This window comes from Falco rusticolus, chromosome W, assembly GCF_015220075.1.
Source record: "Falco rusticolus isolate bFalRus1 chromosome W, bFalRus1.pri, whole genome shotgun sequence".
Lineage (NCBI taxonomy): Eukaryota > Metazoa > Chordata > Aves > Falconiformes > Falconidae > Falco > Falco rusticolus.
The window spans coordinates 11,299,879-11,320,668 of NC_051209.1; the positions used below are offsets into that span (position 1 = coordinate 11,299,879).

Here is a 20,790-nt window from a genome sequence, read left to right on the forward strand (position 1 = left end):
TAGTCAGAGGTGTGCCATCAGAGAGTTCACCGAAATCAGCGGGGCACACCTCCTATCTGACAGTTGCCAAAGATCCTGTGGCTGGGCGAGCTAGTATCCCAGATGAGCCCTCAAATTTATTATAAATACCCGACCCACAAAAGGCTGGTTCAGAAATCTTTATTGTGAGGCAAAGTCAAAGAGCAAAAACCACAGCGCTGGGTGCGTGACTCTAGTCAGAGGCGTGCCAAACAAGTTCAAATATGATCTATTTAAACCATCAAGGTTGCATCAGCCATATACATATTCATTATTTTCTCATAACTATTTACAATATTCCTTGAAGTGATTTAAATAACTCCACCCCTGTTGCGCTTGCACCTTTCGGTCGTTGGGGTCTTCTGGTGGTCGTTCAGGGATGAAGTCAGATGTCTTCCTCGCGGTGAACTTTTGACCCGAGGAGGACAGCTTGTTATCTGTCCAGCACAGCACTTAGCGAAAAGCCAATATCTATTCGTTCGTTTCTTACATGCCGATGCCCATGCATCGTGCCCACGTGCGTGCGCGTGCACCCGCACCTGCATGCCGACGCGTGCCTGCGCGCCGACGCGCACACGTCCCTCCGTGCACGTGCGCCAGCGCCCATGCACCGTGTCCCCATGTGCCCGCGCGCGCGCACGCAGACGTGTGCCCGCGCCTGCGTGCCAGCGTGCGCACGTGCTGCGGGGTACGCGTGCGCCCGTCCATGCACGCGTGTAGCTGCGCGTGCACATCCGCCCCTGCGCGCCCGCGCGGCCGCCCCGCCCCCTCGGCCCTCTCGTCGTTTCCTATTGGCCGGCAGGGTGGCTGAAGGGGCGGGGCCGAGAGGCGAAGGGGCGGGGCTTAGGGCCGTCGGCGCTCTGCCATTGGCAGCGGGCGCTTTCGTGTGCCGGCGGAGTGGGCGGTCGCTACTCGCCGCCGCGTCGGAGGGGCCGGCGGGACCGGGGCGGGCCGTGCTACGCTACGCCACGCCACGCCACGCCACGCCACAAAGGCCGCAGCATGGTCCTGGTGCATGTCGGCTACCTGGTGCTGCCCGTCTTCGGTTCTGTGCGCAACAGAGGTACCGCGTCGTGCGCGGGGACTGCGGTTTCGTGTCTCGGGGTCGCTCCGCGCTGAGGGAGGGGAGGTGGCGGAGGTGCTGCGTGGGCGGGTGGAGGGCTCGGCCCGGGCCGCGGGTGCCCCGTTTGGGGTGAGGAGGGGCGCCGACTCCAGGGCCCTCCCCGTCTCGTGGTCTCGCCGTGCGCTCAGGTGGGTGGTTGGGGCGAGCCTGCCTCGCTCCGCGGGCGCGCAGGGCTCCGCCCCCCGCCCCCCCCCTTCAGTGCCCGCTGTGGGGGTCCTGGTCTCCCCTTGCCGAGCTCCCGCCCGCACCCCCAGCTCGTGCTTCGGTAGACCCATTTGCCTTTTTTTATTTTTTATTTTTTATTTCTTAATTCCTCCCCCGTCTCGCCGTGTAGCCTAGCCACCAGGCCATTTCAGCGTAGCTGTAGACGATAACAGCCTTTTTTGTACCTTCATCCTATTTAGCTGAGTACATTGCACTGTAAATTCCTGTTAAGTGGATTCATTTTGCTGTGGTCGTTGGGCGCAATGTTTCCTGGGGGGCTTCGAGTGGGCCAAACGCCCTCAAATTACGACCCCCCCCCCCCAAAAAAAAAAAAAAAATTGAGGAGGGGAAATCCAGTAATTGGCTTTAATTCCAATTATATAATTGGAAAAGAGGTGGAGACTAAGAGCTGTGGTTAAACAAGGGCTGAAATACTACACCACCACCCCCTTAAAATTTCATTGCAAAAAAACCGACTGGCAAAATGGTTTTCCATTAAACAGGGATAACGGTTTTTCTGCTGTGCTAAATTATTTCCTGTTCTTATTTTGTGGGTAATTTTCTGTATCGAATATCCTTTGGTTGTGTATCTTCACCTTTTTCTTGTACTAAAACTAAAGCATGGTCTGTATTTTTTTACATTACCTAGTTTCTGATGTAAATATCTCTGTAGAGACATACCCTGCTGAAATGTAATGTGCTGTAGCCTATACATCTGCTCAGTGTACGCTGCTTTTGTTCTGTTGCCCTTCCATAGCATGGTGGGCCTTGCCTTTTTGTATTGTGTGCATGATGACATTGTTACACACGATTCCACTAATACTAATATACGATCTCTCAATAAAGAAACTAGTTTTCCTATATTAACCTAGTGTGCTTTTTCTATTGCTGTTTTCCCATTTATTGTCGTATCCTGCTGTTTAGTTTTTTTCTTGTTTTCCCCCATCGTGAGGTTTGAGTGAGTGGATTTTTTTTTTCCCCATAGTGCAGATATGGGGGCTTTTTAATACATATCTTTTTCTTTTTTCCTCCTGTCTCATATCTACCCTCAGCATTAGTCTGTGTGTCCATACTCCCTAGACGCACAGTCTGTATTACTGTTGTGCCGATGCAGAATTCTGTTTTACTGCAGAACAGCAAAAAAAAAAAGTGTATAAATCCAAGCCCTTGTTATTAACAACAACAAAAAAAGATATTTGATGAAGGGTCTGCTGCTTATTTCATTCTAGTTACAACATACACTCCTTATCAGACAGATACCAAAATGAGAGGGGCAACCTCCGGATGGATGGGGGAATTATCAATTATTATTATTATTATTTTTTTAAAAAACCCTTCTGATTTACAAGAGGCAAATGAACCTGGAGGAAAAAAAAATCCCTCTAATCTATTAGCTGTATATTTAAACATGCATATATGTGAGTACCTCTCCCACCATCTGCTAGGCGAGAAGTTGCTGTGCCTCAGTCCCAGGGCAACTGGCACGCTATAAATATCTTCACTAGCCTCCCTACAAGGCAGGGCTCATAAAACTGTCCCAGCTGCTAATGTTGTAACTACATTTTCATGCTTGAAGCCTCCAGGCCCACCATCTTCTGAATAACCCGATTTGGTCAAAAGAGCAAACTGGGGGATTGGGAGCCTTAAAATATTGGGAGCAGGGAGAGCTGGACAACCCGATTGCGATCAGTGAGTAGTTTTGCTCTGGCTGCAAGGCAGTAATAATACCAGTCACCTCTCCTTGTTCCTGTGCCAGACCTCCTTTCCCAGGTCTGCAAAATGGTCCTATAAAACCTCCCCAATTTTGGCTTGGGATGCCAGGAGAAACAGGAAAGTCAGGGCTCCCAAAAATGGAAGGTGGGGGTGGGGAGGGGGGGAGCATCTTGTCTTTAATTGCATTTCCACAGGAGCAGGGGAGGCACAGGATTGGTTATTTGTCTTTACTGAGAGGAAGACAAATTCAGCAGGTTGGTGGTTCCCCACTACTAAAATTTCAAGAGTAGCTGCTAGCAAACAAAACAAAAGCAAGTGGCTCCAGCAACCCGTCCTGCCTTAGCCCAGCATCCCTTGAAGAGAGGCATCATTTTGTAAGGCTGTGCCTTTCTACCTCCCTCCTAGCTTGATCCTGAGTTTGGTTGGTTTTTTGAAACATTTATTTATGATTTCCTTCTCCATATTTCCTTTTCTGTGTAGCTCGATGACTGTTTGGCCATCCTGTCCCGTTCCCCCCCCCCGTTCCCCCCCCCCTTGTATGAGCACAAGTAGGTTGCCCCCCCTGCTCCCCCCTGGATGTAGTGTATGCTGTGGCCCTTTGTTCTTGCTCCATCCTCGTCCCGGGCCAGCGCTGAGCTCCATGCGTGACACATGTCCCCGTATGCATCCTGAGGAGGGAGGCTGTGCTTCTCACTTGCATGAAGGGAGACATGCATGCCTTTTGGGGCTGATCATTTTCCAATGTGATGATTTTTTTTATTTCCCCCACTTCCTTTTTTTAAAATTTTTTTTTAATTTTATTTTTTTTTAATTCAACCCCCCCACACACACGTGAGACAATGAGATTTGGGTTATGGCGTGGGAAAAAATGAAATCCCCCCCTCTCCATTCCCAGAAACCCTACCCTGAAACCCTGACATGGATAAACCCAGTCCCCTCCAAAACATACCTCATGCTACAGACACCTGCTGGCAGCTGCCCCTTTGTTTGGAGTGGTGGATTCACTGCAGTGAGCGTGATAAACCCCCCCATCTTATTCTGCAAATTAGCACTAATACAGAGCAAAACTGTTTGTTCAATATACTCTGAGGATACCCTGGTAATCTAATAATACAGAAAACTGCTGGGTTAATGGCAGCTCGCACTAAGCGATTTATTATCTGCATCATATTTTGACTTGTCTTGTTAAGAACACATTCTTACAAGAGGAAACATTCCCCCTACCCCCACCCCCCCCTACCCCTGTCCACCTCCCAGCTTTTATTAGCTAGTAACCACCAGGCTTTCATAGCTCATAATCCATCAAAACACATCCACAATTTAATGACTTAATTCCTTTGACACTCCCGAGTCTTGAAAATCTACCTGGTACAAAGAAAATAATCTTTTTTTATTTTAGCATTGCGGGCTGAGGAAATCCAAGACGAGTCACGTGCTGGTGGTGCTGCTGCGGGTGTGGAGGCACATGCAGTGGTTTCTATAAAGCCTATACGTCTCTCCAGCACCAACATGTCTTTTAAATATCTTCTTTCAATAACAGGGAGGCAGATAATCCCAAACACTGACAAAATGGGCTCTGAGATTCATTTATATAAACGTTGTGTAAAGGTCTTATACATATCTGTGTGCATTTAACAGTGCCGAATGGGAGCTGGACTGATCTGTCTCACACGGGGGTTTTGGGGCGGTGTCACAATTTCCATCGTTTTAAAGAAAAAGATAAACAAATAGCGGTCACATTTTGCTCATATTGGGAATTATCAGCAAAGTCTAATGAGAGCTGATCTGGATTTGCCTTTCTGTGTGCGGACCTGGCCCTGTGGAAGTGTTATTTAAGAACCGGTGAGTTGGTGCCTGAGTGAGAAAGAAAACGCAGCTGCAAAGCTGGGGCGGGGGGTTTGGGGGGTGTTTGCCACAAAACCCAGGAGCTGCTCCAGCTGGGGGGGGACAAGGTGGTGGGGACACAGCAGGGACACAGTCTGGCATCGCTTGGTGAGTCCTGAACAGAGTGTGGGGTGCCAAAGCCGGGGGGCGAGATCCATAGGTGCCGGGATGCTGCCATAACCGCCTCTGGCTTTGGTCCTTGCCGAGTCGCCGGTCTTGTGCAGAGTCCTCCTCCGTGAACCTCCTGGAAGGACTGTCCTAGAGTAAGTCTGAGCTTCCTTATTTTGTTGTTGTTGTTTTAAACCCTGCCTATAATTTGGGGAGCACCTTGTTAGCTGAAAGGGGAGGATGGAGCACTGCTGGGGCAGGCGTGGGAGCCATGTCCTCCCAAACCTGTAGGAGAACCCCCCACCCACCAAGTGCCACGGGGAGCATGTGTGACATGCAAGACTGGCTCATCCCTCTCCACTGACCAGATGGAGGATGGTTGCAACCGCTGGAGGTGCGGGGCTGGAAGGAGAGGTGGGTGGCTTTCTCGGGGGCTCTGTGGGGCATGATGCTGGGTAGCGAGGGCACGGGCATCCCCTCCAGCCCATTTACATTCTGGTTCAAACCCAAACCGTGCACTGGGGCTGCCCTTTGTCAGAGCTGGAAGGTCCCTGTCTCTAGGGATGTTCAAAAGGGGATAGATACATTCTGCAGCAGCTCAGCAGAGAAAAGCCTTTCCCATACTTAGCATGGGAGCACCCATTTTGGGAAGCATTAAAAAAACATGTCAGAAATGCGAGGGGAGGCTTTGCAAAAGGTCTTCGATGTCTAGATCATCTCCAATACCCACAACCTCCAAGACCAGAGTTGGTTTGGCGATGGGGAGAGGTGTGATGGCACCACCAGATTTTGTGACTCTTGGGCATCTCATGGCATTTAGGTGTTTCTACATAAAACCTACAGCTCCTGGAGTCGGGTGCAAAGACAAGGCTTTTTGATCAAAGGGTAGTACATAAAATAGAGCTTCACACTGCTGCTTACGGCAAACTTGGTGCTCAAAACTCTGAAGTCGGCTACAACACTCGGGAGGTTTTCCAGCTGACACGCTGGATTGGGAAGGAGAAGGGCGATGTGTGGCTGCAGCGCAGCCAGGGCAGGGACCTGCAGGTGGGTACTGAGAGCAGGGCTGAGATCCAGTGGGGAAAATGATAAATTTCCAACCTTTTTGGGTTCAATTCTGGGAGACAGAGTTGGTCGGTCTGCAGTTAGGGCTGGCAGAGGGATTGTGGTTTCCCAAGTGGCTCAGCACAGGACCCCATGGGAGATCCCCCCAGTTAATCCTTGCGTGGTCCTAAACCTTCTTGGGGAGAAAACCGGCTCTTTTGGGAATGACTAAATTCTCCCTGTAAAATAAAAAAGCCTCGAATCACTTTTCAAGCTAAAGCGAGAGTAGCAGGGACTGGAAAGCTGGCAGCAGCCAGAAGGAAGGAAAAGCAAACCCATGCCTGCTCCATGCCTCCCTACCACCTTTGCTTAACCCTTTCTGCTCCTCCTCTTGCTCACTCGTGGGACCTTTTCTCACCCATTTTCCTGCCTGCTGGTCCTTTACATTTCCCAGCCCTGGCTGGGCTGGGCTGGGCTGGCACGTGCTGTTGTGGATCCCTCTTGGTAAGTGTCCTTAACTGCTGCTGTTTTCTCTCCCTCCATTTAAAGGCTGTAAAATGTGCCTGCAGGAAAGTTGCATGTGTATGGCTTGTAGCTCTTTAATGAATATTATTGCTTTGGTTTGAGTGACTCAACCCAGCAGGGTCAGGAGCAAAGCAGGTGCTGGAAGCAGTGAAGATGCAGGTTATGGGGAGAGGCAATAAGGGGCAGCTTGGTACCCACGGGCTGGGACCTTTCCAAGGGAGGACATGCCTGCAGGGAGATGTTTGGATGGGGATTTCGGTAGCTTGGAGAAGGACCTGGATGTCTCTGTGTCTTGTACCACATCCCTCCGCTCCTGGCTGCTTGCAGTGGCTGCCCTGCCTAGAGATGACACCCTGAAGTCTGGGTCAGCTTAGATGGAGCCACCAGCCATTGCTGGTTTTCCCTGGGGGGCTCAAGTGGTGCTGCGGAGCTGTTACTGTGCATCGCTCCTCCATCTCCTTCCCCAAATGGTACAAGGAGCAGCCATTTCCCCTAAATGAGGAGAAAGCCAGGCCATGGATACCTTCTGGGAATTCTTTGCAGGGACCTTGAGCAGGTCTCTGGTGGAACTGGACAGCCCACCAGGCCACATAGCCAGGTGCCCAACCCTGGAGCTGAGTTAGGAGCAGCTCTGAAAACCTTCTCTCGTCTTTTTCTTCAGGCTTGGGAGGGTCTCTGAAAGATGTTCAGAAACACGAGGTCCCTTGGGCATCTGTCACGCTGTGGCTGCTCCCCACGTCAGGCTCCTCCAGTTGGAGGGTGGGATTGGGAAACGTCCCTGTAGCAAATGAGCCCTCCCCAGCAGTGCTTAGTGCTGTGTCTCTGGGATTTCTCATTCTCCTGGTGGCATCTCACTTTTCCTTCGGTCACACTGCTAAGTACTGACATATCCAAAGGGATCTTGGTTTTTTTCGAAGCTGTGGATGCGTGAAGAGGCACCACTCATGAGCACTTGCCCAACCAACCTGTTTCCATAACGTCTGCTTGAAAACTGGGGATCTACAGGCAAAAGGAAGCTTTCTCCTCCTTTTTTTTTTTTTATAGCAGAGGAGGTGCCTGTTCTCACGCAGCCCTGCAACATTGGGTAAGGTCTCATTTGCCTGTGCTACCTGGGGCAGTGGAGGGTGTTTTTTGGGTCCACACAAGGCCCATCATCATGATCATCATCATTTGGTGGGAGCTGAGATGTAAATAGACTCTCCTGTGAGCCCCAAACTTCAGTGAGGAGCAGCTGGAGTCAGAAATGAGTTGTGGGTTCATGGTGAAGCTGCCTGGACGTGGGATGAGGCACCAAGCTGCAAAGGTCTGAACTTGTTTATCTGTACATAAATCCAAAATAAGTTCTCAGCTTTTAAAGAAGTTCCTTGGCATTTATACTGGGATGAGTAAGATAAGAATCTAGTTTGAGGTGAGGGTGGGTTTTTTTCCAAAAAAAAAAAGTAATTGTCAGCAAACTGACCACAGACTGAAGGTATTTTGTCTGCGTGTGGGCTCGGTGCTGCAGTTATCTTTGCAAGACCATCGGCGTGTTTTCAGCCCTGGTGTGGCATTTGCTGGCAAACTCAAACAGGAGCTTTTTAAATCTCAGGTAGCATCTGAAAGTAGTGGAGGTGCTAATGCTTCAGGAGAGGTGTCTGTCAAGCCTGGCAGTTTCTACAACCTCCAGATGAAAAATAGCACATCTCTGATTTACCCAGCAGGAAAGAAGCTGCAAATCTCATGCAGATTACCGGGCTTCTTGTTGTGGTTTGCTAAATCCACATTTCTCTTTCTTGTAGCTTGGCCTTTAATATTAATATCTTTAATTTCATTTATAAATTCACTTATCAGCTTTCATTAGTCATCCCGTTAATGATCCCAGGCAAGAAATTTATCATTTGACGTCAAAAGGCAGATTAAGGGACTTCTAGAGCCTTGGGAAATGGCTTCATGCTGTACCGGAATTATAGCGGTTGGCATATGAGGCTAGTACTATGTATAATTTGCATCTGCTGCTCAGGGGATGAGTGATTATTTTATATATTTACCAGAAAACAAGAGCATTTCTTAATCACGAATGGTGTTACATTTCCTGCAAACTCTGCAGTATTATGAATCATTGGGCTATAAACATCTTGTTGCCGGCATGCCTGGTTTCGCATCACCACGGTGGGAAGCCCTGGAGGGTCGGATCCTGACAGGTCGCCTCCTTCTTGGGGGTTTTACTGCATGAATGACTAATTGAAATTAAGAAGTTCCCTCAACACTAGGACCTGGAAGGGACTGGGAGTGGTTGAAGCTTTGCTTCACCAAAATTGAGCGTCTTTGGTCTGTGATGTCCCTGATGGGAGGTGAGGGTGTTGGTAGGGTTTGGAGATGGGTGTCTAAGGCATGAAAATGGGGGAAAAAAACTCACAATATTTGCTCAAAACATCTGGAAAAGAGCAGGGTTGAACTGAAAATGGATGGATGTAGCATCCCCAGGCACTGGTCCATTCAGGTCCGTCACGGTGAGGCTTTATAGATGTTGGGAGCAATCAGTGTGGTGGGAGAAGCCTTATTTTGTCCAGGCGCTGTTTGTGATATCCCACAAATTTCCAGGGACTGAGATAAGGACTGAGGAGGTTTCCTGCACCAAGAAAGCATGACATGAGTGGGCTTGGGGTTATGAGCCTTTTTTTTAATAGTGAATGTCTCAGTTGCATGTAACCTTATAAAAAAGGGTCCCCTCCCACACTGGTCACCTGCAAAGCCCATTGACAGCCCCAAACTCCCTACATAAACTGCTCCTCCAGGCACAGCCTCCTTCAAGACTGATGGGCTGCAGGCAGCTCTTTTTGAGGTGGAATGGAGAAAATCTTATCTGTCTTGTACCAAAAGCACTAATGAGCTGGTTTTGCTCAGCCCTTGTTGGCCTGAGTGGGAAACTTCTGTATGAACCTGTAGCAGGTTGACCTTGGCTGGCTGCCAGGTGCCCACCAAGCCACTCGGTCACTCCCCTTATCAGCTGGACAGAGGGGGAGAAAAATAAGATGGAAAAGCACTCATGAGTCAAGATAAAGGCAGGTTAATAAAGCAAAGGCCACGTGTGGAAGCAAAGGAAAATAAAAGATGTATTCTCTACTTCCCATCAGTAGGTGATGTCCAGCTGGTTCCTGCGAAGCAGGGATTCCGTACCTGTAGTGGTTGCTCCAGAAAACAAACGTCATAATGCATGCACCCTCCTCCTTTCTCTTAGCTTTTATTGCTGAGCAGACTTCATACGGTATGGAATATCCCTTGGGTCAGTTTGGGTTGAACATGAACCAGCCGTGTGCCCAGGTGGCCAAGGAGGCCAGCAGCATCCTGGCTGGTGTCAGCAGTGGTGTGGCCAGGGGGACCAGGGCAGTGCCCGTCCCCCTGCCCTCGGCACTGGTGAGGCTGCCCCTGGAATGGCGCGGTGGGCTCTGGGCCCCTCGCTCCCAGACAGACCCTGAGGGGCTGGAGCGTATCCAGAGCTGGGCAGGGGGCTGGGGAAGGGGCTGGGGCACAAGTGCTGTGGGGAGCGGCTGGGGGAGCTGGGGGGGGGGCAGCCTGGAGAGGGGGGGCTGAGGGGAGACCTTCTGGCTCCCTACAACCCCCTGAGAGGGGCTGGAGCCAGGGGGGGCGGGCTCTTCTCCCAGGGAACAAGCGACAGGATGAGTGGAAACAGCCTCACGTTGTGCCAGGGGAGGTTTTGGTTGGGTGTGAGGAAAAATGTCTTCACTGAAAGGGTGGCCAAGCGCTGGCACAGGCTGCCCAGGGAGGTGGTGGAGTCACCAGCCCTGGAGGGATTTAAGATGTAGATGCTTAGGGTCATGGTTTAGTGATGGGCTTGGCAGTACTGGTTTAATGGTTGGACTTGATGACCTTAAAGGCCTTTTCCAACCTCATGATTCTGTATTTCCCTGCTCTTATGAAAGCAGCAGTAAAACCCATCGTCCATCCTCAATCTCTTGTTCAGCTCTCTGCATGACTCCTTCTTGCATTAAATTAACTGGTCATGGCCAGAGTCTTGTCTCTCAGGCTGTTCCTTGAAGCTGTGAGCTGAACATACGCTATTGCCCAGGAATTGGGCCCCGCAGCAAGGGCTGTCGTGTCCCAGTGGCCGTGGGGGGTGTGCGTGGCCGAGCGATGGGTGGTGGACCAGCAGCTCAGCTGGTGGCACTTCTACTGATCTTAGCTGCTAGGGACAAGAGCTATGTGAAAACACAGATATCTGGTTTTGATGGTGATGACTATTTTCCAGTTCACTGGCTGAAAATTTATTTTCCTGGTTTTATATTGTCTTTGACTTTTTCAGCAAAACGGGGGTTGGTGGGGGAAATGGCTTTTAAGTGGCTCATTTGAAGTGAAATGAAATAGGCCACAACCTCGGAGTGAATGCTGTCTTATGGCAGAAAATGAAACAGCATCAACTGGATGCAGGGAATAAAACCAATTCATCATAATCTTTCAGTTGGGTTTTTCATACAGAAACATTTCACGTAGACATATTTTTTTTTTTTTTTCATATCTGAGAGATGGTTTTGGTGTTTCATACTCATTTGGAAAGCATGAAATGATCAGGAATAGACTGCCCCAGTCCTCTGTGTTCTTGTACTGTGAAACCATGTTGTGACTAGTGTGTGCAGAAGTCAGATTTATTTAATCAACATAAAGTGCTTTCATGCCCAAGATGAGTCTTGGAGAAGCAAAGGCTGTGTTCCTGGGGCGGGAGGTCGCAAAATATAGTTGACCCTTTACAAAATGAAGGAGGTCATGTCAACCCCTGCCTCTCCTCTTCACCTCTATTGGCAACAAGGGTGGGTTTCCAGGATTGTGAGGACCAAAGGTGGTTTCCCAAATGAAAATGAGAGCCGAGGTCTTGAACAGGACTTGCAACCACTGCTTTGCTCCTCACTGGGCTCACCTACCTGAGTTTACTTCAGTCTGCGGAAACAAATAGCATCTTCTCCACGGCCTTGTTCAATTTGTGTAGGAAAATCTGTCTGGCACATGTGATTACAAACTTGCTGGTGGAAATCCTAGGTGTTTTGCCAAAGGAGACCATAGAAGCACCCTGGAGATAAGGACATATCATCTGCAAGGAGAGTCCTGTAGTACCGGATCCAGATGGCATGTGATGCTGTCCAGGTGCTCCTTCTATAGGGTGAAGGGGTGCCCTCGGGAAGGAAAATATTACCAGGAGGTAGTTAGAAGCTTAGAAAAATAGGACATGGACCAAGGGGAAGGGAGGCAAGGTAGCTCCCCTCCCTGTCCCTTGGGCAGAAAGCAGTTCCTCCTGAAAGGAGTTGGGCTGCTGCTAGGGAAGCCAAAGCGTGTTTGTTAGGTATCTGGCATGACTCTGGTCTTCCCGTAACAAGCAGTTTTGAGTCCCGTTAATGAAATCAAGTGCCAGACCTCAGAAACATCCAGGAAGCTGATAGCAGGTTTGGGGATATGTTACGCTGGCTTACATGCACCCAAACTATGTGGGAACCCCTGTCCTTGTCCTAGGATTCCTTATCCACAGCCCAGCATCTCTCATTGAACCTTTTCCTACCAGAAACCAAGCAATGAGAGTTTTTTTTCCACCTGGGCTGACTTTGATGCTGGCAGACCCAGGCTTAGACCCATCCTCTGGCTCCCTGGACCTCCTGCGGCTCTCCCCACCTCCCGGTTTTGGTGCATTGGCACAACCGGTCCCAGCTTTCTGGCCCCACGATGGGAATGGGGAGGCAGCAAGGGCCCCTTCCCAATCTCCTGCAATTCAAATGGGAAACGGGAGGATGGATGTGCTTTGCAGAAACCCAACTCACTGGCAGCATCCCTTGGGGGGGGGAGATGACATCCAGGCCAATGTGAGAGCCAAAGGGCATCAAAGGGGTGCTGGGACCCTCCTGTGAGCTGGGGTCTTGCAGGTGGATGGTGGGGGGAGGAGAGATGGATCAGGGCACCCAACAATAACCCTGCTTGGAGTTGCCACCTCTGCAGAGGGCTTTGGGGAGTCCTCTTTGAGTGCAGCCTATTGGAGGCAGGTTTAATGTAGTGAGTGGGTGTGCAGAGCTGGCACCCTGTTCCCAATCTGAAACACTCCTCTCCAGCCCATGAATAGACCCAACCTCTGCTTGCTTTTGGGGTTTGGGTATTTTTTTCAGCATAAACAACAAGCCCATTTCTAGTGATGCTGTGACATGAGCGCTTTTGTATCACGCCGGGGAGCTGGAGCTTTGAGAAAGCTAACAAATATAATGAGACTTTTGATTAAAAAAAAAAAAAAGGGATAAAAGCCCAGATCACAACAGTACCATGAAAATGCAAAGTGTTTGCCAAAGTTCAGACACCAAAAAGCCAATGAAAAGGTCCTTTGTTCTTATTGATGCCTGCCATGAGGGGCCTGTTCCTCACATCTCCTGGGGTTTGGGGTTGGCTGTGGTGCAATCCTTAAGTTGTAGGAGTTGCTTTCTCTGCATGTCCATGTGCACACTGCATGCCGGTGAGAAAGGTGGCTTTCACCTCTGGTGCCCTGCTTTCTCCAAAGAGCAGGGCTTAAAATTCCTGGCAAATTTACATCTGTGGGAGAGCTTTTAGCTGAGTTCTGGTGTGGAAGTTCTGGGTGATGGTGGAGAAGGGAGGGCAACATGCAGCGGGAAGCTCAGGAAGATCTCAGGGCAGCAGATGATGGACCAGAAAGTCAAGAAAAAGCAGTGACGCATGCAAAGAGATCCCACACCATGGGCTGGGGATGCTTGTCAGTGTGGCTTGATAATGGTTAGGAGAACTGAGGGTCTCCACCACACCCAAGCTGGGCAGGGGCTGGGGGTGGTTCTTGACTGATTTTCACAATATTAAGAGAAAAGAGACCTTTGTCAAGCAAGCTAAGCTGCTATGAAGGGCTGGACACTTTGGTTGAATGAGCCACCAAGTGCCACAAGAAAATGGAGCGTTCAGGAGTGTGGTAACCCAAGCTGCACCTGTAATACTGGGGCAGCTCTGCTCTTAAAACCATGAGCAGGTTAATGCTAGTGGGGCTTTATACCACTGTGCTGCTACCCTGAAACACAGAGAGCAGGAATCCATGTACTCCATCAGAGCAGAAAAGTAAATGACCTCAGCCCAGGGGTCCCGGGAGGGAGTTTGCCACCCATACAGCTGTTGTTTCTCTAAGAAGTAAGAATGATCCCACTGTAAAATGTCAGGGATTGGGATTTTGCCCATCCATCTTTATGTGTGAGGGTCTTCAGGGCTTGGGGGGCTGCCTGCAGGCATCTCTTTCGGGCTAGATGTTTGCAGATCTGCCGAATCTTGGACAACTACTAAGCCAGCCAGCACCTCCTAATGCAGCTCAGTTAGGTTTGCTTGGTCAAAATGCTTCTTCCAAATGGAGGAAAGCGATCAGATGCTTTGTAGACCATTTTTCTCAAAAGCATGAGAGAAATCTTAGAAATGTCACGTGTGGATCTGCTGGTGTTCCAGAGGTGCCAGGCTTTAATTAACATCACTGAGAAGTTCAGATCTCAACTCTAATTCCTTTCTGTTTGTAACTGGGAGCTCTGAGGAGTCAACAGATTTTGTGGCTTGAACAGATGTGGTTGTTTTTTGGGGTTGCCCCCGCCCCCCCCCCCTCCCCAAGAGCTGGGTTGAATCTGAAATACACCTTTGTAATTGCTGCTTTTCTCTCTTCTACTTGATATCTGCCAGAGCCACCATCCAACAAACGTTACATGGGTTAGTGTTATTCCTGCTGTGTTATTTCAACTCAGGCAGAAGTATTCTCCTGGATTCAGCAGTTAGTGCTGTGAAAAATCGTGTAATCTTTCTCTGCTTTCTCTAAAGGTTCAGTTACACTGTGAATTGACAATATAAATGGAAAACACACATCTAGGATTATTTTCATTCAGGTCTTTGAATGAAACCTGCGTTCCTTGTGATGCAGAAGTGCTGTGCACCGCACCACTCTGTGCGTGCGTGTGTGCACTTACAAGCACACCCTTTGCAAGGGTAGGGGAGACTTTTTCCATGTTGGTGGTGCTTTCGGAGTTGTAATGTGGAGGCATGTACCTAGCTGTGCCAGAAGATGCTCTTGGGGGGGGGGGGGGGAGGGGGGAACAGAAGGGAAAAAGAGCATCTTCCACTGGCTAATAGTGTCGCAGAGTAATTCAGCTGGGAATGGACCTCTGGAGGTCTCCAGTCCAGCCTCCTGCTCAGGGCAGAGATTACCTGCATGGTTATTGCGTGTCTCAGGGTCTTGCCCAGCCAAGTCTGGGATATATTCAAGGATGGAGATGACAGCCAGTGGTGCTTGCTCTCTGGCCAGCAATCCCTGAGGATCCACCCACTCCTAGGGCTGGATGGGCAGTCAGATGGTGTGGACAGGGGTGCAGATGTGCTCTCCCCTGCCAGAAAATTTGGTGTTGAGTACTTCCATTCTGCACTGGGGTTGTCCCCTCCAAACAAGGAGACTTTCCATGGGCAGGAAGATCCACCTCCATAGCCACATCTGTATGGGGAAGATCTCAAACCACCATGGGGCTAGTCCAAGGCCAAGCAGCTGGGCTGTGTCCAACACCTGGAGCAGAAACCAGCTCTTCCCAAAGTGCTGGACATCTGCTTACCCAAATGGTACTTGTGGGTCCAGGTGGGCAGTGGGCACAACATGCTGACCCCCAGCTCCACAATTCCCCGCTTGGACCCTCTGGTCTTCCCTAAGGTTGAGTAAGTTCTTTTGGTCTCCCACCTTCATTTCTCCATCTGCATAATGCACCAGTGCCCATCTCACAGACCACTGGGGATAAAATTCAGGGAACAAGGAAAATGCAGATGATCCTGCTCCTTTGTAGGTAAAATCCTGGTAAAATGTGAATGTGGGTGGGGAAAAGTGTATTGCTGGTTTTCATCCTCCTTTCTGTGGTTACTGTTGAGGAAATGTGTTACAGGAGATGTCTGAAGAGTTGTATTTAGTCTAAAAAACTTGCTCAGATCTCTCTGCTTTCTTCAGGAAATAGATTTAGAAATTAAATAGAAATGACAAAGCTGAGATTTTTGGATGAAAAATAAAAACCTCACTTCTTTGTGTCATAAACATATATATATATTAAAAAAAAGTGTTTTTTTTAAGAGCGGTTTTAACATTACTTGGTTCTAATCCAAGGGGAAGCACTTTCCCAAGGTCACCCACCACAATAGTGAGACGAGTGACTCGGGTTCCATCTCCTCTATGAAATCTGCTTAAAAATAATGGTCTGGAGGACTACCTGGCTGCTGACACTAACTGTATGATTTCCTTATTTAGCTGCTCTGATCAATAGGTGTGGTTTCCCTGTGTAGCTGCTAAATCTTGACTTTTTGAGTCCAACAGCGACTTTTTGCAAAGCCAGCTTGATACAGGGCCATGGAGACTTGTGGACACTTCTCAATAGCAGGGGATTTGTCGAAGCAAATCAGATCTGGAGTCACTGAGAGGGAATTAATGTGAAATGCCTTGATGTTGGTTTTACAGTCACTTTAACAGGCATAACTATGCTATTAAACTGATCTGCCTGTATTTAACTCTTATTTGTACTTGAGTGGAATAAATGTTTTCCTTTAGGAAGGATGAATTTTACAGAGTAGAAGAGCTATTATAAACCTCCCAAATGCCTCATCAATAACAACATAACAGCTTACAGCCTGAAACCTTGGCTACTTATGCTGTGGTAGTGCCTTTAAAAAGTCCTATTTCATCCTCTTCATCCTCTCCTCCTCTTTTTCCTCACCCCAATTACTCTTTCAAAATGTCTCTGAAATGATAGTGTTGGGCACACAGCTGGTTAGACCTTGGGTAGTCACACACAACTAAAACTGTCACCTTGCTTCAGTAGAGCAGCTCCTGACTTCAGCCCAAGTCAGCTTCTTCTCCACGTTGTTGTGTTACATGGTGGAAAATATCCTCACCTTGATACCCAAGTGGGGCTTGGGTAAATTAAGGCTCTATAAGAAGTTGCAGCTTGTACTGGTCTTGTATAGACATGAGCTGGCTGCACCCTTGGGTTTGAATTAGTTGTGCTAAAGGATAGGAAAAGTGTTTTCTGATGTTTTTGTAGGTCTTCTTTTGCCCATGGGTGAGAGTAGCTGTATCACTTTAATGCAGAAGCAGGCAGGTGTGGTGGGCCATGGGTCCATGCTGGAAGAGGTTGGGAAGGTGATGGGGTGGGCACCTTCATTGCTCTGCTGTGCAATTGCCAGCTCCTCAAAGCTGCTTCCTGGCCAAGGGGTGGGAGGTGGGTGTCCCAGCACTGGTGGATGTTGGGCTATGAAAAGCAGATGGGGGCTAGTGCCCAATAGGTCTGACTGGGGTGGACTTATCCTGACCCAATGTCCATGAGTCCAGCAATAGGGAACATCTTGTAGCATCTTCACATCCTCTGTACCCTCTTTGTGGCAGGCAGTGGGATAAAAACCCCTTTTAACCTTGCTCATAAAGTGAGGGGTAGAAATACATAGCTGGAGTTGAGGGCTGGAAACTGAGACAGAACCCTGCTGAAGTCTTTTTTTTTTTTTGCTTGGGGGTTTTCTGCAGGGTTTTTTTGTGTGGATTTTTTTTCTTTCTTTCCTCTTCTTGGCTCTATCTTTCAATTGCAGCTTGCGCAGATTTGTCACAGGTCAGGAAAACTTAAGCCATGATTTGTAGAAGATGAATGGACTTTTAAAATCAATTTTGTGGTCCCTGGTGTCAGTGGGGTGCCAATCACTGTGTGCTGGTGCTGCCCAGTTCCTCTGCAGCTATCATTAGGAGGCGCGGGCAGCATTCATTACAGGGAGGCTGAGTCTTGCCACCTGTTAATGGAATCGAGCTGCCTGACCTTAATGTGTGACTGATATTTAATTTGAAGTTTCTGTGGACACCAGCAGGTTGTAATGGAAACAATACAGGCCCAGCAATGCAAAGCCCTAGCCCTGAGAACAGCAAAATAAATTAAATTTAGTAATTAGCAAAAATCCTTGGGGCCTAGTGGTCAAATGTGGAACTAAAAAAAAAAAAAGGAGTATTTCCTTCCAGTTTGCAACCTCACGGGTTCCTGGCAGGCTCTCGTGTCCTGTGGGGAGGAGCGTGGTACAGTCTGTTTGCTCTGGATTGGTGGGAAATTTTGAGATGCTCCTTGTCCTGCTCAGGTGGATGCATCTCCAGCCCCATAGCCATCCCCATCACCCTCCTGGTCTTAGATTTGCTGAGATGTACAGACCCTGTACCCCTGAGACCCTCATCCATGGGGTCTCTCCTGATGCACCCATCACCCCAAGGGGTCCCTCCTTACCTGCTGTGATTGGGCTCCCTATGGTCCCCATCTCACCTGGGGGATGGTCACCTGCTAAAAATCTGTGGGTGCCCCAGAGTGGATGTGGTCATCCCTGGTGCTCAGTTGCAGTCCTTGCTTCACAGGGAAGTGCAGGCAGCAAGTTGATTTGATAGGATATACCTGGGGATTGGGGAGCGCGCACTGATTTGGGATGCTCCCTTGGTGAGGTTGTCCACTGTTGAGAACATCTGTGCAGCTGAGTCACTAGCTGGGCTGGGCAAGGGGTGTTTTCCTCCCTTCCCATGGGATTTTGGAGAATGTGGGAAGAAACAAACCTCTGCCTGTGCCTCAGAGCTTTAGGCTCTGCTTGGGACCCAGCACTGTCCAGTTCCTGCCCTGTGAGTACCAAAGATAAGAGGTACAAGTAGGTGTCTGGGCTGGGACCATCAACCAGGTTTATTGCCTGTTTCCCTCTCCCCATGAGCCCCACTTGGCCCTTGATGCAGCAGGGCAGGCAGGCGAGGTATGGGCAGGGGGTCCCCAGCATGGGGTTCTTCCAGGAAAAAATAAAATTGGAAAACGAGCCCACCACCCCAGCTGTTTGGCAGGGAAAAAATGTGGTCCCTCCTCAGTCTGGAGCAGATGAAGATGTCACTCTGGAGCCAGGAGGAAGCTCTGGGCTGGCACAGAGCAAGCTAAAAGACTGAATTATAATTTCCTAAATGCCTCCTGAATGTCTAGGGCCATGACATTTTAAAAGGTGCTCTGTCCTTCTTTGGGAAGGACAGGTCTCCACTCCCTAAGATGCAGAAGTGATACACATAGACAAAGCTTCACTATCAGCAGTGTGCCCAGGTGGCCAAGGAGGCCAGCAGCATCCTGGCTGGTGTCAGCAGTGGTGTGGCCAGGGGGACCAGGGCAGTGCCCATCCCCCTGCCCTCGGCACTGGTGAGGCTGCCCCTGGAATGGCGCGGTGGGCTCTGGGCCCCTCGCTCCCAGACAGACCCTGAGGGGCTGGAGCGTATCCAGAGCCGGGCAGGGGGCTGGGGAAGGGGCTGGGGCACAAGTGCTGTGGGGAGCAGCTGGGGGAGCTGGGGGGGTCAGCCTGGAGAGGGGGGGCTGAGGGGAGACCTTCTGGCTCCCTACAACCCCCTGAGAGGGGCTGGAGCCAGGGGGGGCGGGCTCTTCTCCCAGGGAACAAGCGACAGGATGAGTGGAAACAGCCTCACGTTGTGCCAGGGGAGGTTTTGGTTGGGTGTGAGGAAAGATGTCTTCACTGAAAGGGTGGCCAAGCCCTGGCACAGGCTGCCCAGGGAGGTGGTGGAGTCACCAGCCCTGGAGGGATTTAAAAGACTGTAGATGCGATGCTCAGGGACATGGTTTAGTGGTGGGCTTGGCAGTGCTGAGTTAACGGTTGGACTTGAGGATCTCAAAGGTCTTTTCCAGCCTAAATGATTCTGAGTCTATCTTACAGTCTGTAAATCTGCTGTCCACCTGCCCTCCAGGATGCATATTCCCACTCCTTGTCATGTGTGTCCATGGTTTGCAGGACAGAAAACCGCCTGATGCTGGGAAAAATGGTGGATGAAAGGCAAAAAAGGGATTGCTAGGCTGGTACTGGTAGAAACTCAGCCCTGTCTTCCTTGGTTCCTCTTACTAGCAATGGTAACACTAACTGGTGGGAGCTCTGGGTGGAGTGATACCTGTAAATGCCCCACAAGTGTGGGGTGACATAGGAGACCTTGGCTGGTCATAGGAGAAAAGGTGGCTTTGGTCCCTGAAGCATCACCAAAAGGGGAGGGAACAGCACGGCAGCAACCTGCAGTTGTACAAACACCTTTTCACAGGAGATATGCAGAGGGAGGAGAGGGTCTGGCCCTGGGTCCACCACCCACCACTTCTGCTGCCCAGGCAAGCTCTGCCCTCTGCCCAGTTCCCATCTCCTCTGTAAAACAGGGTACATCCACCAGCCTGCTTCTTGCTGCACTGTCTATATGCTTTGCCATCCTCCCCCCATGCCATTTAAGTACAGAAACAGCTAATTTGGGTATGCCACAATTTGCCACAGCACAAAAAGTCTGCTTGAAGGCCCTGCAAAAGAACCAAAATCAAACAAATTTCAGATGGTTTCACAAATGAAGCTGAAAGGTCATAGCAATATCAAGCAGGAGGTCATATGCAGCGCTGCAAGCCTCTGCTAAATATCAGCCGAAGATTAGTCCATCCTCTCCAAAAGGCCAAGAGCTATAAAGGCTCTGAGTTCCTTCTGCCACGTGTTCAAACTCAGGGCATCTAAAAATGGCACAAGCCCCCTATGAAAGAGAGACACAACTTTGGGAACGGTAAATTCAAGGGAAAATGTCAGGCTGGTGAGGTATACAAAAATGAATTTAGGAAATTCTTAGATTTCTTTAAATCTGAAAGGGACTTGTAGATCGTGTGGCTAGTGCTAATTAATTTGGTGTCTTGCCAAGCATAGTCATCGCAGTTTAATCAGCAGCTGTGAAACAGCGTTGTCCATCTGCCAGCCTCCCATCCCGGCTCCTGGGGATGGCAAGGGATATCTCTCTGTTAGATAGATCACCACATCCTGCATTTGTTTGAAGATCTGGTCCTTGAAAGGCTTCACCTGACATAAAAGTTGCCGGTGCAGGAACTGTACTGGACAGGAATTTCATTTGGGGAAAGCAAACTGGAGGGTTAGACTCTTGTGGAAAGAGTTCAACAAGGCTGCAGGCTTCTCCCCAAGGCCACCAACCTTCTCCTAATAGTATTGTGCTAATTAACTGGCCAATTCCTTGGTTCTCGTGCTGATGTGTGGATGGCTGGTCTAATTGGGCTCACTAACTCTCCCCTAGTCCAATTTCTGGTGTCTGACACTGGGTGTCCCACAACTTCCAGAGGTCCAAGACTAGG

At 49.6% G+C, this 20,790-nt stretch overlaps 1 protein-coding gene across 2 annotated transcripts in view; it reads left to right on the forward strand.

Moving 5' to 3' along the window:
* The first annotated feature begins 954 nt into the window (after window positions 1–954).
* The window catches only part of LOC119140626 (E3 ubiquitin-protein ligase RNF165-like), a 51,011-nt gene continuing 31,175 nt past the window's right edge, over window positions 955–20,790 (forward strand). For both annotated transcript variants that reach the window (XM_037372119.1, XM_037372120.1), the window contains exon 1: window positions 955–1,081. In XM_037372119.1, the coding sequence (XP_037228016.1) occupies window positions 1,021–1,081 (61 nt within the window). In that variant the 5' untranslated portion in view covers window positions 955–1,020. The remainder of the gene's footprint in view (window positions 1,082–20,790) is intronic.